Source organism: Colossoma macropomum, unplaced genomic scaffold (assembly GCF_904425465.1).
Source record: "Colossoma macropomum unplaced genomic scaffold, Colossoma_macropomum, whole genome shotgun sequence".
Taxonomy (NCBI): Eukaryota; Metazoa; Chordata; class Actinopteri; order Characiformes; family Serrasalmidae; genus Colossoma; species Colossoma macropomum.
In genome coordinates this window covers 27,839,649-27,857,300 of record NW_023494807.1, presented here as the reverse complement: position 1 = coordinate 27,857,300, position 17,652 = coordinate 27,839,649, and the positions used below count along the sequence as shown (strand labels likewise).

Genomic DNA, 17,652 nt, shown 5'->3' with positions numbered 1-17,652 from the left:
TATGAAGGCTGGGTGAGTGAGAGTGGTTATTTGGTCAGAGTATGAAGGCTGGGTGAGTGGGTGTAGTTATTTGGTCAGAGTATGAAGGCTGGGTGAGTGTGAATGGTTGTTGAACCAGTTAAAGGGAAATAGCCCAAAAATGTGGCTTCATATTTCACAATTTTCTTAGGTTGCAGATACAATGACAGTAACATGTAAAATAGCAAAATGTAAAATGCAGTTTTGTTTATTTTGTCTCCTGTAATGTTATTTTGGCAAGAGGGAGAAATGAAGGTATTAAAGTTTCTGAGTTGAAACCTCTTCCTTTTGATTCTTGATACTTCTTTTTTGTCATAACTGTCTCATATTATTCTTTAATTTTCTGTGGCTCATCTTTGAAATCTGTGTGAAAGGGGACAACGTGAAGCACAATAGGGAACCAGCTGCTCCTCCACTGACGGAGGAAGAGGTAGCCTCAGATCAGAGAGGGTCATTCATAAAACATGACCATCTAAAAATAAAATGCTCTTTTACCACCACTGCTTTCTAATCTGGGACGCGGCTTTAGCTGTTTGTGTCGATACATGTTAGCTTTGAGAGACAGGAGCGTTCCCTCTGTTCAGAGCACAGGGAGCATCTAGAGCTGTTTGTGTTTAAGAATGCAAGTCAAAATGCTAATATTGGGAAATGGAGGATGTTTGAATCCCCATCCTGCCCATTTCAGTGCCTTCCGTCTCTAATACACCTGATTCCAGTCTTCAGCTCATTATCAAACCCTTAATGAGGATAGCCTCTTACTGCAGGCCTCCTAGTGACCAGCCCCCAGTGAAATACCAAACAACTTTGATATTTTTAATGGCTATAATCAAATAAAACATTTTATTCATTGATCAGCATTCCAGTATCTGAAACACAACTTATGCGGTTTTGTTGGTGACCAGACATGCTGATCTATACTGTTTTTTCTAGCAGGAAAAGATGCTAAGTCATAAGTATGAGATACTAAGTCATAAGTATGAAATAGTAAGTCACAAGTATAAGATGCTAAGTCATAAATATGAGATAGTAAGGCATAAATATGAGATACTATGTCATAAGTATGAGATACTAAGTCATAAGTATGAGATACTAAGGCATAATTATGAGAGAGTAAGTCCGACGTATGAGATGCTAAGTAATAATTATGAGATAGCAAATGCATCAGTATGAGAGTCTAAGTCATAGTTATGAGATAGTAAGTCATAATTATGAGACAGTAAGTCATAAGTATGAGATACTAAATCATAAGTATGAGATACTAAGTCCTAAGTATGAGATGGCATAATTGTGAAATAGTAAGTCATAAGTATGAGATGCTAAGTCATAATTATTAGATATTAAGTCATCAGAATGAGATGGTAAGTCATAATTATTAGATATTAAGTCATAAGTATGAGATGCTAAGTCATAAGTATGAGATGCAAAGTCATAATTATGAGATAGTAAGTCATCGGTATGATATGCTAAGTCATAATTATGAGATAGCAAGACAGAATTATGATAGTAAGTCATAAGTATGAGATGCAAAGTCATCAGTATGAGATGCTAAGTCATAATTATGCGATAGTAAGTCATAAGTATGAGATACCAAATCATAAGTATGAGATACTAAGTACTCAGTATGGCATAATTATGAGATAGTAAGTCATCAGTATGAGATGCGTAGTCATAATTATGAAATAGTAAGTCATCAGTATGAGTTACTAAGTCATAATTATGAGGTAATAAGTCATAAGTATGAGATGCTAAGTTACAATTACGAGACAGTAAGTCAGAATTATAACATAGTATGTTATTCTTATGAGATACTAAGAATTTTTAGATACCAAGTTAATTATGAGACAGAATCTCATTTGAGATAGCAAGTCATAATCATGAGATGATACGTCGCAATTATGAGATACTAAATCAAAATGAACTACACATAAATTTTGGAGGAGAAAAAGTCGGTGGACTTCTCCTTCGCACTCCGGGCTCTGTGTAAAAGTTCGGTTTCTCCTTTAAGAAAGTCTCGCTCTCTCCTGGCCGGAGCCACGTGACGCTCCGCCGAGCTCGCGACGCCATTTTGGAGGAAAGTTTGGAATTTGTGACACACGGCGGGGAAAGAAGGAGAGAGCGCGAGCGAAAGAGTGCGAGCCGGCGCGAGAGAGCGCGAGAAAGAGGAAGAGAGCGAGAAAGGGAGGGAGGAGAGAAGGAGCTCGACGCTTTGGGGCGCCGCGGCGCGAGGATGAGGGCGTTAAAGTGCGCGTGATTCTGCAGCAGGGGTGCACTTGCAGCTCGGGAGTTTCTCTTTTTTTTCTTTTTCTTCGTGTTGCAACCTCAGTGTGTGAGTGTGTGTGTTCGCGTGCGTGCATGCGAGCGTCTGCGCGTGAGAGTGTTTTTCGTCATGCACTGAACTCCGTCTGTCTGTCTGTCCGGAGAAAAGCTGGAGAAGCTGAGCAGCTCTGCTGTCTTCCCTCTGTCTTTTTTTTTCCCACCCCTGTCAGCCTGGAGGAGAAGTGCAGCAGTGCAGTGAAGCCTGTAGCTGCTCTCGTGCTGTGTGCGCGCGTGCAGGGGCGCATTTTTTTTAGTCCTTTTAGCCCTTACAGTCCTGCCAGCGCGCGCTGCTTTCACGTCTTTCATGTTTACTGGATAAACATTTGGATCTGGTGCCAAAAGAGGCATCTGAGTTAGCCCTGTAGCCCTGCTCACGCACGGGACGGGTGGAGAGAGAGAGAAAGAGAGAGAGATAGGCAGAGGCAGAGGGGCATTTTTGGTGGACCTCCCCTCCAGACAGCCTGAACCATGCCAGTGAGGAAAAAAGGTGAGTCTTGGACTTGAACTGAACTGTATGCTATTGCATAAGCCAGTGTTGCCCAATCCTGCTCTGGTAGTCCCCCTGTCCTGTCTGCATTCTGCAACTCCTGACTTCATCCAGCCCTCCATGAAGTTTAGATTGGTATGCTACACACTCAAATAAGAAGGTTCTTAAAGGCATTGGTTCTGTTTAGACCCGTGAGTTCCAAATAGAACCATCTGCATGTTAAAATTCTTCTTTGTATGGTGTAATGGTCCTTCAGATTGATGGAGAATGTGTTTTTATATGGTTAATATGTGGCACAGAAATGGCTGAGAGATCTTTTCTATAGCCGGGGTTATAATAAAGCCTTTTATTTAATGTAAAGCGCTATTGTTTTTCACTTTTTTCACTTTATCTAGAACCCCTGGCCATAGAACACCTTCAATACTGAATGTTTATTTCCTTTCCAGCAGCACACCTTTAATTTTGTTGAACAGGGTTCTGGTTTTGTTACACTGTCAAGCTTCTAACCATAGAAGAACTCTTTTTGGTGCTAAATAGAACCATTTTCAGTAATGTTCTATATAGAACCATATACAGCATTCTACATCAATCTGAAGAACCATGTCACCTTGCACAGAATATACCACTAATGTTGGAGCAAAACCTTGCATCTAAAAAAAAAATTTTACAGGAGAAGGAAAAAACATGTTTAACTTTTAATGTAAGTCAATGGAACCAGACGTTTTTCCAAGTAATTTTGAGCTGTTTCTTTTGGTCCATTCATCATAAAATTTGCACTCAATGTAAAGGGAAACAGGCATTTCCAAATTATGTAAAAAACTGAAAAACGACAAAAATGGAGATACAAGGTTTTGTTCCAACCATTGTGTTTACTAAAGAGCTCTTGAAGAACCATCTTTTTTAAGTGTGTAAAGCTGGAAAACATGATTGAAATGACTAAAATGTGCAGGACAGGGGGCTGTAGGAGCAGCACTGGAACTCACAGCCATGAGTGAAAGTGGGCTGGTCGTGCTGCTGCTTGAGCTTTAAGTTGCAACCTTATAGCCTGTAAAACATTCAGCAGCGGCCTGCTTTGCTGATCATGTTGCAGAGATTCGGAGGAAATCTTTGCGTGCAGAGCGCTGCTTTCATAGTGGAACTGCTCTCAAAAGTTGCCCACAAAGTCTTTTCTAGGCTGTGCTGGGCTGGGCTGACTGTGTGCAGCAACTTAGTCTGACAGTAGTCTGAATTTTTGTAAGGGTGCGACTGGTCGGGGTCGGGTCAGTACTATAACACAGGCGTTATCATACTAACAGCATTATAATTCATTTAGGGATGCATAACTGTTTTGGAATCATTAGCGTTTTGGCAAAGGAAATAGATTTCTGTATGTTGTCGCTTTTTTATTGGCTTTTTTTTCTTTTTTGCATTATTTGAAAGTGCCAGCTGCCTCAGAATTCCCTGATCCGGGTTCGTACGGGTCCTGGAAAAACTGGAGTGGCATGGAAAATGAATGTTCTAAAATTCAGCACTGAAAATGAATAAAATTGAAAAATGTACTCGAAAGTTCATGGAAAATGTCCATTATTTAAAATACTAATATTTCGTGATGTAAACACGCAAAGTTTGTTAGTGACTTTAGTTGATTTTTCACAGAACCAGTGACCTCAACCCATGTATTTCATATGACTTTGCATTTTCTTGTCTTACGGAGTCAGATGTGCTAAATTTGTCACAGTTCATGAAAAAAGAAGGCCAGTGAAAGACGCTGGGAAGAGCGCAAGGAGCGCTATTTTGAATGTCTGTACGCTGTTTAAAGCAGGGGTGCCTAAACTTTGTCTTTGGGGACCAAACAATGTTTGTGGTGGGCCGAGGGTCAAAAAGACGACATTATATACAAACATGGGGTCTTTAAAAATGTATTTTATGACATTTCAGTATGTTTTGTAACAAAAATGCTTAAAAAAATACAAATTTGAGGGAAAGAAGAGTTTAAAACTTAAAGTAATTTAATGAAGGACGTATCATATAAAAATGAGTTCCGTCATTGACTGAGGCCGTTAGAGTAACTTTCTGCTGGGCCAAATGTCCTCATAGGCCAGCTTTGGCCCACCGGCCACAATTTTATTTGTCAAATTTTTTTTTTTATACTGTATTAAAATTGTTATGCACTTTGAGTTAAAACTACTGTTTAAATTTGTACCATTCTGAGTTTTTGACTGGTTCCTTGAGTCTTAAAGCCAATCCTTGATCTTAAACCCAGCCCATATCCAGATGCGCTTTTACCTTTTATTGACCTGCTGTACATGTGATGGTTCCTGGTGGTCCGTGTTGTTTAGTAAACTTCTGATTGTCCCATAGATGCGCAGCGGGCTCTGTTGCTCTTGGAGGAATACAGAACCAAGCTCAGCAACGCCGAAGACAGACAGCTGAGAAACTCCATTCAGCGAGTGATCGACATCTTCCAGAGTAACCTCTTCCAGGCACTCATAGGTACCTGCAGCACCGTTTCTATTCCTTTTCTGCTCCTGTTGTTCTTCGGACTGATTACAAAGGAGTTTCTTTTCAGTTTTAGTGATATTTTACTGATGTATTTGTGAGACAGTGAGTATTATGGCCGTGATATGATGTCTATAAAACAGTAGTGATTCTCTTACTGCCTGGCGGTCTGGTTTTACATACATATACATACATACATCATCTAAACCGCTTATCCTTCTGGGTCGCGGTGGGGTGCTGGAGCCTATCCCAGCTGTCATTGGGCGGAAGGCAGGGATCTGGTTTTAGTGCTTAGGTTGTTGTGAAAGAACAGGTCAGAGCACATATACTGTATAAAGTAATGTATAGTCTTTCTGGAAATGTTCTTTCTGTTTGCTTAACAATTATGAAACTGTAAGATTCCCTTTGGTGTTGTTTTAAAAGAAGGAAGTGGAACAGAAATAGTTCAGTCAAAACAAGCTATTTCAGTCTTGGAAGGCATTCATCCCATGATATGTTCATGTTCAAATGGTTCTTCAAGGGTTCTTTAGTAAAGGCAGTGGTTTTATATATATATAGCCCCCTTTTACCCTGTTCTTCAGTGGTCAGGACCCCCATGGACCCTCACATAGCAAGTACTATTTGAGTGGTGAATCATTCTCAGCACTGCAGTAACGCTGACGTGGTGGTGGTGTGTTAGTGTGTGTTGTGCTGGTCTGAGTGGATCAGACACAGCAGTGCTGCTGGAGTTCTTAAACACTGGGTCCACTCACTGTCCACTCTATTAGACAGTCCTACCTTGTCGGTCCACCTTGTAGATGTAAAGTCAGAGACGATAGCTCATCTGCTGCTGCACAGTTTGTGTTGGTCATCCTCTAGTCCTTCATCAGTGGTCACAGGACGCTGCCCACAGGACTCCGTTGGCTGGATATTTTTGGTTGGTGGACTATTCTCAGTCCAGCAGTGACACTGAGGTGTTTAAAAACTCCAGCAGCACTGCTCTGTCTGATCCACTCATACCAGCGCAACACACACTAACACACCACCACCACGTCAGTGTTACTGCAGTGCTGAGAATGATCCACCACCCAAATTTTCCCATGAATAAAATACATTCAGCACAATTATTGCCAAAATTGTGTTAATGTAATAGTGGAATGGATGTGGTGTTTACCTTTCAGTCAAGTAAATTCAGTGATGTTGGCTTGCAGTTTGTTAAAGTGGTTCACATCAGTGTACTTAGAGTGTGTTTCACTGGGAAGACCTCATCCCCCTGTTTTGTTGTGTGGGTGTAACTGACCATCACATGGAGGTGCCGAGTCATAAAAGTCCCATAGAACCTCAGTGTGACTTGAGCCACCCTGCTGTGTCATGACCGGTGCCACTGTTTTCAAAGGAGTGCTGGTTCACTGACCTCTAGGTGACGGTGCGGCGAACTTGGCTTAGCTTTCTCCACATTATTAGCACCAGCAGACCTTCATAAAGCTCAGGAAACTGCGATTACAGCATTCATCGTTCATGTTGGTGGGTTGTGAAACATGGAAAGTGTGCAGAGACCATGATGTGATGCTTCACAACACGTTGTTGTAGCTTGACTCCAAGTAGTGAGACTAAACTTGAGTTTTTAGAGTTGGTCAGCCGTTCTTTTCCCATCGTCTCTCCGAAGATTGTGATTGTTGTGAACCTTTCCTTTTTCTTTTGCTAATCCCGCCCTTGCAAGTCGAGGCCCGTCTAGTGCATGACTAACACCGGTTTATTCCGAGGAACTGGAATAGTGTTCCTTCTGCCAGGCCAACTGATAACAAACTCGCCGTGGAAGGCAGGAGGCAGGAATGTCGAGCAGCCTGTTTGAGTTTCCCAGGGGTCAGGCTGGCACTGTGCCAGCACTGCTCTATCAGACCCTGAAGGTGTGGAGCTTCCTGCCCCAAACACAACCTCTGCTTCCCTTGCTTTTACAGAAATATCAAAATATAGAGCATTTTTTTTGTCTGCGCAATGTATTGTCTGTTAATGATTATTGTGATTGTGGGCGATATGGCAGGAATAACTGTGTGATATTTGGGGACATTTTTATGATGCATCATGTATATCACAGTTTGGGTTTTTCTGGGGTTTGTAAACAACTTGGAACAGACAAAAAGCAGCGGTAAAACAGTATAGCCACATTTTACGGTCCATATCTTGCCAAAAAAAAAAAATACTCACTTTTTGAAGAGCTTGATGTGGTTGGTAAACACTGTATGTGGTTGGTAAACACTGTATGTGGTTGGTAAACACTGTGTATGTGCCATTCACTTCCCAGCTTCCACATTGAGTCCACATAAAGAAACTAAAGGTGTTTTCCCACCTGAAAGTCCAGCTCAAGGTTCATGTTTTTGTTACAATTTATAAATTTGTTAGTTAGTTTTGGTTTCATGTTGCAATTTAGCAAGTGCAGTAAAGAGCTTTGCATGACACACATGCGTCCTGTCCCCTGCCTGAGCTGTGTCTCCATATACTTGACATTGATTGGTGTGTAGAGGAGCGTCTGACGGCATGTTGTCAGTTCGGTGGGCAGCCTTTTCCATTTGAAAAGAGAAAAATGAATATCTTTTTTCATCCTCTTTGAAAATAAAGGATACATTTCGCCATTTTTATTTGTGTATTTTTTCTACCAAGTTGACTTTGAGCTTTTTGTGGACCCCATTACGTGTTTTTAAATCTAAGTGACCCTTATTAATGCAGTGAAACACCACGTACACACTAGTGAACACACACACTAGGGGGCAGTGAGCACACTTGCCTGGAGCGGTGGGCAGCCCTATCCACGGCACCTGGGGAGCAGTTGGGGGTTAGGTGCCTTGCTCAAGGGCACTTTAGTTATGCACTGTCAGCTCAGGTGATCAAACTGGCGACCTTCCGGTCACAGGGCTGGTTCCCTAACTTGCAGCCCACGACTGCCCCCCTAATTACACTGAAATATTTGGTCTCCTCCCCACCGTGGCTCCATTTACTTCTCTCCTGTTATTTATTTTTTCTTCTATTGTTTAATGGGTGAAGATAGCCTGCCTCAACTTTCTGTTTATCAAACGTGTTTGATTTTTTTGGCCCGACTCTAAACAGATTCTAGTGTAAACTGATCAACGACTCAATCTGAACAGACTCCTGCAACAGCCAATGAAAACTGAGAGCGCGAAAAAAGAAAATACAGCAAGTAAACAAAGAAAAATGACAGTCTCTCATGTGTGGAGCGACACTTTTTAATGAGCTGAGTTTACCACATGAGTGCAATCAAGTTAATATACATTTAAAACTAAAATTGTATGTCAGCGCAAACAGAAGAAAACAGCAGCAGCAGTGAGCACGGCACGTTTGTTTATTTGCATCTCCTAGTACGGGAGAACGTATAAGTTCTTGTGAGTTCCCATAATTTTGCACGGGATCAGTGAGTCCCGTTCGGTTCAGCAGCAGCCTAAAAGTTGAGTTGTGTGAAATTCCTAATCATTTACTGTTATCCCCCAAATTTTAGTTGCCCCAAAAAATCTGCAAGATCCAGTCGAATAGTGTGAGATGCCCAGCCTTTTGATGAGCTGATAAGACTTTAAAAGTCGTGTAGTGAACCCAAGGCTTCAGCTGCAGCCTGTTTTGAGTGAATTGTTTTTGTGAAGTCATGAAAACCAGTGCATTTGCTTGTTCAGCCTGCAGCAGTTTAGCCCCGCCCACAGTGAAGTTATAAGGAGAGTTTCAGCCTGGACTGCTTTTTAAATAAGGCACAACACAGCACAACCAGTCAAAGCCTATTCATTTACATCAGTACATCAGTTTTAAAGGCACAGCAATGAAAACATCCAGTTTAATGTTAAGGAATAACTAATAAGAGTGGAGGGATGGGGGATGGGAGGACAAAATACGTATTTACGTATTTTACGTATTATTTACGTTACGTATTTATTGTAATTGTGTGATGTAGTTTTTTTGAGTTTTTGAGCATGCAGCACTGCACCAAAGCAATTTTGGCAGCATAAGCGTCTGATTATGTGAAGTGAGCCCTTGTTTATTTATAATATAAACTGTTTTGGAAGTGAAAATGGGACAAAATATACTTGAGCAGTTGTCGGTATACTTGCTGGTGCCACCCAAGTGTAGCCTTTGTGTGGTAAACTCTGTTGTGCATTGCTGTGGCCATCCTGAAACATCCTCAGACATTCCAGATGAAGTTTTGGGGGCTTTTTGATGAGTCACAACATTGATGGAAGCCTGCAAGCGTAAATGATTTCAGTCAAAATAATGTCAGCCAGTGTAACTGCAAGGCATATGTAAAATCAGTATAATCTCTACGCAACCACACTATAGCGTTTTTCCATATAGTGCCGTCCTAGAACATTGTCTTCATTTTTATTTATTTATTTATTTATTTAATTAATACAGTTGACCATCATAGAGAAGTACAGGGAGATTCACTCGAAAGAGGCCCTGAATATTCTGTAATAACTCTCGATAGGACGAAGCAATCTGAACGAAACAACGTGCAGTGTGCCCCTCAGTATATGGAGCATCAGCCAACCCGGATGCCTCTGCGTCGGAGCGATGAGGTAGGAACCAGACAGCCATCGCAACGTTTAACCTCGGTTTGCAGCTTCCAGCTTCAAACTATGTAGTGTATTCTTTTGGTTCAGATTGCTTCATCCTAACGGGAGTTACAACAGAATATTCGGGGCCTCTTTCGAGTGAATCTCCCTGTAGTTTGGTTTAGTTTAGCTGTTTATGCGGCCAGAGGAATGTCGATTGTCCTCAGAGTCACATGCTTTGGGGTGATTCATTCCTTCTGTGTATGTTAAAGAATCCGACAGTCCTTAATGAGTGTCCTATTGTCCTTTGCGTCTCTGCACAAGTAGACTGATCACGACTTCCCCGGACCGCTCGAGTGAGCTGAAGTGGATTGAGTTTTGCGCATTGATTACTCAGCAGCTCAGCGTACGTTTAATGAAGTGTCCAGAAGTGAACGGATGCAGTTTGTTGGACGAAAAGCTTGAGCTGCTCGCCGCCAGACTGCGAGTCATAAATATTTGGTTTGCTCGGCCAGTCCAGCTTGGCAGAGAGGACTGGAAGCGTGCGTGCGTGTGTCTGCCCACGTGTCTGTGCTTCAGCAGAGCTTCGGTTCTACCAGCATGCTGTCTTACTGTAAGCTGTTGTGATGAATTGGTGAGTGCTTGACCTCGGCGGATGAGTTTATACATCATGCGTATATGAAATGCACGCACACACACACACACACACACACACACACACACACACACACATAAGCATTTCACATTAAGGCCCCGTCCACACGAGTCTGGATTTTTTTTTTTCCTCTGCGTTTTTTCTTTCGTCCACACATTTTTATTCGCTGAAACCGAATTTTTGAAAACGCTCTCCGCGGATGCTGTTAATGTATGTCTGTAGCCATTTTCACTTACTAACTGTGCAGAACATTGTCTGCAATATGACTGATGATGGGTTATTTCTGTGTACTCAGCAATTTGGGGGCTGATAATATATTTATAATTTAATTAGGCTTATTTCTTCATTAAACTGTAGTGCAGAGCTGTCAGAATGTACTGCGGCCAGTTCTTGTAGCTGAGGTGTCGCCTCAGCTGTAAATATTAAAAAATATCTTGGTGATTCTGAATATATATGACTTGATCACTGACCAAAGTCAGGTTTGAAATAAATCCGTAATTCAAACTGGGTGAAAAGCTAGAGAAACTCGGATTCTCCGCCTGATGTTTCATGGCAACGTAAACAACTGCCTGGCAGCAAGCAGTAGGCTTTCTTTCACTTTTTTGAGCTTTTATTTTCTGGCAGAAATCAGACTGTCAATCTGATCTGTGTGAAATATCACATTACAGGGGTTTGTCTTGCCTGCAGTTCAAAGTCTGCTGTGTTTGAAACGCACTGCCTTCACATTATTAGCAAATGTCTGGTGATGCACATTCCAGCTAATTTTCATTTTTGAGTATTTGTATGAGTTAATTGTGGAGAAGGGGGAGAAAAAAACAGCACCAAAAAAAGAAAAACAGTCCTGATTTTGGCTGAAATGGTGGTAGAGCTGTGGCTTTTTAGGTGACGGCACTGGTATTGCACAAAAATCCATACCATCACGCGATACCACACTAAATCTAATTAATGAGGACTAATTGTGCTCTGTTAGTATAAAACATGCAGTTGTTCAGTGTTCAAATTCACAGTGTGCTCAGAAAAGCGTGGTGACCGTTTCTGTCTTTTCATAAATGTTTATGTATCAGTAGATATCCACACAGAAAGTGTGAAATGTTGGCACCAGCCCAGAAATTCCATTTCATTGTGTCCTTACAGCTTACCCCATACCTAACAGACTGGAGGGTGTCTAGTCTGTGTGGTTTGAACCAAATGAGCTTTCCAATCTAAATACATAAAAAAAAAAAAAATCTGCTTCAAAATCGAGTCAAATAAGGCTGTGTTAAACACCTGCTATTGACCATAAGAGCTAATATTAGGATGATAACATTGTTTTATTATCAAGTCTGTTGTATATTTTTGATTAATTTGTGCATAAAGACTTTGTTTGTTTAGATTTTGTATAGGAGGCATAGTGACTTCTCTCATTGCAGCATGTCAAAACTAACCCCGCCGTGTGGAGGCTGTACTTTAGCCTGACTCAAATAATCCAACTCAGTACTTAAAAACTTGTTTTTTTCAGGCTTTGCAGGGCGACTCAGCGGCACATCCTCACCATATCGCTACTGTCGGAACAAAACCTTGTATCTCCAAAATGAGAACTTTACAGGAGAAGCAAAAAACATGCTTTACTTTTAATGTAAGTCAATGGAACCAGAATTTTTGCCAAGTCATTTTGGGCCGTTTCTTTTAGTCCATTCGTCACGAAATTTGTACGGGATGTAAAGATCAACAGTCATTTTCAAACTATGTCAAAAACTGAAAAACACCAAAAATGGAGATGGTTTTGTTGCAACAGCAGGGATATATTAGGGTGTTTTTCCCTCCTGCCTCTAACACTACCTAAACAAAAAAATCTGATATTACATAGTGCAGCTTTAATTCTGTTTAACTGTATGTACTAAACTTGGCACTATTGTTTTGAGTGCATGGTGACTTATCAAAAACTCAGTATTAAATACCACGATGCATATTGAGTGTTGTGAAAATAGTATCGTGATCATATTGACCGCCCTACTCTCCGCTCATGTGCTGCATGCATGCCCACTCGTGCCTCTCCTTCAGAGTGCCGCGGATGAAAACTGGATTTGAACGACAGTTTCCAATTTGACTCTTCTGCCGATATGTATTCCAAGGGACCAACAAAATGTAATCCGTCTGTTGACATGATTACCCCAGGCCTAATCCTGCAGCCCAGTGATTTTCTGCAGTTTGTGTGGGAACGCAGCAGCAGGAGAAGCAGCAGTACTGCGGACTTCGCTGCACTCTGATTAGAGCCTGCAGATTCCTCCCAGGACACCTCAGAAGAAGAGTTAGCCAGAGCAGGTCTCCTCACGCCTGCCGAATGTGGGTCACCGCATTCACAAAGTTCACCTATAATAGGTGCTGCCCCTTGTGGGCACTCAGTTAAGGGGTATTAAAAAAAGCAGGTGCTTGAGCTGAGGAAAGTGCCGTACTGTGTGGTTCATCTCTGTAATAGGGATGTCCCTGTCTAGGTTTTTGCCCCCTGATCTGATTTGAGTACTTTCATACTGAGTATTGTCTGAGTTTTTTATTCGTTGTTTCTTTTTTTATAGATAATACAGCTCATATGTGGGCTATTACGAAACTTTCATGAATGCATTTTCATGCTACATGATACGCACAGCAGTATTTGAGATTTAATAAGTCAGAACAAACAAAATAGAACCTGTAGTGCCACATTAAAAAAAAAAATACAACCCTACTACAATGATTTTATTCCATATTTTACAAACTGCACCTCTCTAAATCCAATTAAACAGACCCGATGTGGTTAGTCAGTGTTCTTTAAGTACTGATGGTATGTATGATATGTGAAGAAATGCATATACATAATTTATCATGATAACAATAAAATATTGTCAGGTTGCCCATCCCTAATACAGCCACATGATTTAGGTTATCGCTGCTGTCGGAACAAAACCTTGTATCTCCATTTTTGTTTCCATTTTTCATTTTTTTATGTGGTTTGAAAATGCCTGTTGCTCTTCGCATTGTGTGTAAATTTCATGATGAATGGACCAAAAGAAGTGTCTGAAAATTGTTTGTAAAAAAGTCTGGTTCCATTGACTTACATTAAAAGTAAAGTAGGTTTTTTCCTTCTCCTGTAATGTTGTAATTTTGGAGATAGGAGGTTTTGTTCCGACAGCAGCGATATGCTAGACTGCTAATTAACGCTACAGTAAAATAACTTAGATTAAGAGTGATCTTAGAATAACACACACACAAATAATGCGCTGTTCTGTGCGTGCTGATGGTGGCGTGCTGCTCATGGTAAACAAACTCAAAGCATAATAACTTTGCACCCATGTTAACTTGCCAAGGCGGCTATGACAGTGGCGTAAATGGAGTGCGAGGAAGAAATAAAGGATGTCCAGCTCAGCTCTGAGCCTGATGCACCGGATGGGGTCGAAACATTTCGAATTACTGGGTGAGAAGGTGGAGCAAAATTACTTTCATGCTGAAAATAAAAGAAGATCTGAATTATACTGTTAACAGAACGTAACTTGTACTAGGTATGTTTTTTTCTAAAGGCTGGTTCCCTCTGGAAGCATTTCAGGAGCATTTTTTAATCCTCAGTCTGATGGAACAGACTTCCATTTCAGCGTTTCAGTCCGAACCGGCTGTAGTAGACGCTTCTCATGCGAGCCCCTTTGTTCCCTGTTTTTTGGTCAAAGTTCAATTTTTTCTCTATAAAAACTTGCTGTTATGATTTTGTCACAAACAGATCTGTTGTTTTCAACTTTTTCAAATTTAAAGCCTGCTAAAACAGTTTAATTTGAAAAGAAAATGGAAAAATAGAGCTGATGTTCCTGGCTGAAGTGGCTCAAGCTGGATTGGATGCGCAGTTGCTTGTGCTTCATTTACACTCTACTTGCCAAACTTAAGGGTTCTTTTGCTGTATGATTCAAATGTAATCACATCATTATTTACTCAGGTAAGAATTGAAGCCAGTATACACTGAACCTGGTGCTAATAAATAGATGAATGCTTAATTTTTGGTCACTTTTTTTTTTTTTGCACCAAATGGACAAATTGTCTTAAAGTGAAAACACAAGATTTTTGTTTGCTCCAAAATGGACAAACGCTAACCCTGGGCAGGCAGCTTTACGTTTTGGAAAGGTAAAAGTAGTGTGGAGAGATCCTTCACTTCATTCAGAAGATGAAGCTTTCAGTGCTTCCGCATATAACTTCAATGTTCGTTGCCCAGTTTGTGCCCAGTTTGAGCTGCTTTTGGAGATTCTAATCCTTTTGCTGTTTGTGAAAAAGTTTCTGATCTGTCGCCCTGATTGTCGCCAGAGACAACAGCCTTAGAATTTACAGCGTTGGCAAAGGTTTGCAAAAATCAAACAGGGCGAATGAAATAATGTTGCAAGATATCGTCAGTTATACACATGCTCAAATTAATTTATTAGCATCTGAATAAATTGTGTTCCATTTATATTCCATATTGACAGGTTCTGATATCTGTTTTGACAATTCAACTTTTTCTATGTTTTTTTTGGTCAACAAACAGCAAAATAATATATATATATATAGTATAATAGTTTATTATATATATGTATATATATATATATATATATATATATATATATATATATATATATGTGTATATATATAACATAATATAATACATATGTGTACATATATATATATGCATGTAATATATATTTTTTTTACTTACAAACACAAATTGAAAGTTTAGAATCTGCATAATCCACACAGTTTCTCTTATTTCAATGAACTACAGATCAGAAGTAACTCATATAAATTTAGCGCATGTTTTTCTTTTTGTTCTAGATGTTTCAGGCACAAGATAGCATTGACGTGAGCGGTGAGGTGGACAGACAGGCACTGTGAAATCCAGAAACAGTATCTCGCGGTTAGAGAGGCCAATTTAATCAGGCATCAATACAGCAGTCTGTTTAAGCACAGCTTCACCACAGCCTTCTCCCCAGAGGAGAAACACGAGACACTGGAAGAGCAGCGAAGCAGCCACAGCAGATAAATGCACGCTTGTTGTGACTGGCTCTGCTGGGAGGGGAAGATGGGGTAGTCCTGCGTAATGTCTGATTTGGGGGATTAAACTCACTTACAGGTCCTGTGTTGATGTTTTTAAATGGAGTCTAATTTTGGCAGCTTGCAGTGGCATCGAAACAAATCACTCCCACATGCTGTGTTGGTACTCAGCGTTACTGTGTTAGTGCTAGAAAGTGGTAAGTAATTGATTTTTATTAACCCATAAAAGTTGCATTGGTTGTGTTGATGATAAAAGCATGTTGTAATTGTTTGTAAGTAGAAGAGGAGAAATTTTATTGTTTAAATTTGATATGAACAATATTTGAATTTGAACATATATATTTTTACAGTCTTGTTTTGCAGAAAGAAGCAGCATCCGTTGCACTTTTGCCATGTTGCGTTTTGGGCAGTGTGACTATATTTGATTATTATTGTGGTAAATTACGTGATACCACTTTTTCTGAGCATATCAAGGAAATCAGAACTCGGACCATCTACATCTTTTATTATTTACGTTGGATTTAGTGAAGCACAGCATGTGAAATATTGAATAAAAATGATTGAGCTCATAGTTTGGACAGTTTTTAAATTTGGCTCTATTGGTGTATTGTGTTGTTTCCAACTAGGGACAAACCGAGTAGGCAGATGGATATTTTATTGTTTTAATTGAATTATTTAATTTTTTTTCAATTTTTTTGTCCTTTTTTTCTTTTTTATTAAACCTGCAGAGCTCACGCCGTGTGGGCTACGTAGCCACATAAACAAAAAAGTTTCACAAAAGGCATTATTTGCTGTCTAACTCTGCGATTTCGATATAAAAACGTTTAATCTTTCAGCCCCACTAGCTGTAAAGAGCCACACCATATTTCTCAAGTGTCTTCTATCTTGTCATCACTGCCCTCAAAAAGCATTTGTAGCTTTTCAGCACTCAACTCTAAGAAAATCTAGTGTTTCTAAAGTGTGAAGTCAAAGTGTTTCATAGTTTTCAAAAGTCACACTGGAATTCTAGTCATGTGAACCCACCCGACCGAGTCACACACATGTGTCAAACACAAGGCCCGTGGGCCAAGTCAGCCCCGTGACACAGTCCTTTCTCTATTCTTATTAGCCCGTTTTACCCTCAAATGAACTACAGTCCCCAGCATGCACTGCAACATAGTGTGCAACATAGTCTGACCCCCTCCCCAACAACAATCTATGGGCCAGCGGTTTCAAAAAGAAAAAGATGGTATCTTAAACAATTTATTTTTGTTTTGAATTATTTTTGAATAAGTATTCAATGTCTATTTTGCTGTTGCAGTTTTGGCATATTTTGAATAAACTGGCTCGTTCCGGTCAGGGCAAAATGAAAAATGAAATAAAAACACAGCTGGCTCACGGAGTTGTTGAGATTTTTTAATATGGTCTTTTTAGTGGTTGAGTTTGGCAGCCCTGATCTAAAGCCATTCACAAACCGTATACGGACAGATGTAACATTTCCAAAAAAAAATAATAATAATAATAATAAACTAAATTATTATACCATACTTTATAGGTCTGTTTTCTGTCAGAATTCTTGTATGTTACGTTGCCTTCCGTCAGCTGCTGTTACAGATAAACTCAGAGCGTCCAGTAGAGGGCGCTGAAGGGAGATTTCCACCATGAGTGACTACACGTGCTTCAGTGGCTGTGCAGGCTAAAAATAGGACGCAAAGTTATTGGTTGTGATCATCGGCCAGAATTTCGACGACAGACCGACAATTGTTTTTTTTTCATTCATCTTTCAGCCACTGATATATTTTGCATCCCTCCTTTCAGCCAATACTGTCCTTCATTTTCATCGTCGCCATATAAACACAGCATGTAAATTAAGAGGATGGCGTGTTTGGAAGGCTTTGAGTAGTATTGAAATCTGAGGGTTGTTTCAGGCTTATGTATGTCTCTGTAGCAGATGCTGTGCCTCCTGAATGTAAGTCATTGTGCTCGTGCCCGTTGCGAGCGTCTGACCCGGCTTTTGCTTTGTAATCTGGATCGGCTGTCGGGGATGTCCCTCGTCACCCTGCTTCTCTGAGCCTCATCCTGTTATACAGTCTGTCTGATTTGACAGCTCCCTCTGTCTCGCTGGCTGTAGCCAGAACCTTCACTCCCATCTGAAACGCTGCTCCTAAAGGCCGCAC

At 40.5% G+C, this 17,652-nt stretch overlaps 1 protein-coding gene across 10 annotated transcripts in view; it reads left to right on the top strand.

The window, feature by feature from the left end:
• The first annotated feature begins 2,054 nt into the window (after window positions 1–2,054).
• The window catches only part of dlg1l (discs, large (Drosophila) homolog 1, like), a 199,981-nt gene continuing 184,383 nt past the window's right edge, over window positions 2,055–17,652 (top strand). For 9 of the 10 annotated variants that reach the window (XM_036555831.1, XM_036555828.1, XM_036555825.1 and 6 more), the window contains exons 1-2: window positions 2,055–2,821; window positions 5,162–5,293. In XM_036555831.1, coding sequence (XP_036411724.1) covers window positions 2,803–2,821; window positions 5,162–5,293 — 151 coding nt within the window. In that variant the 5' untranslated portion in view covers window positions 2,055–2,802. The remainder of the gene's footprint in view (window positions 2,822–5,161; window positions 5,294–17,652) is intronic. The other variant, XM_036555832.1, reaches the window with a different exon arrangement.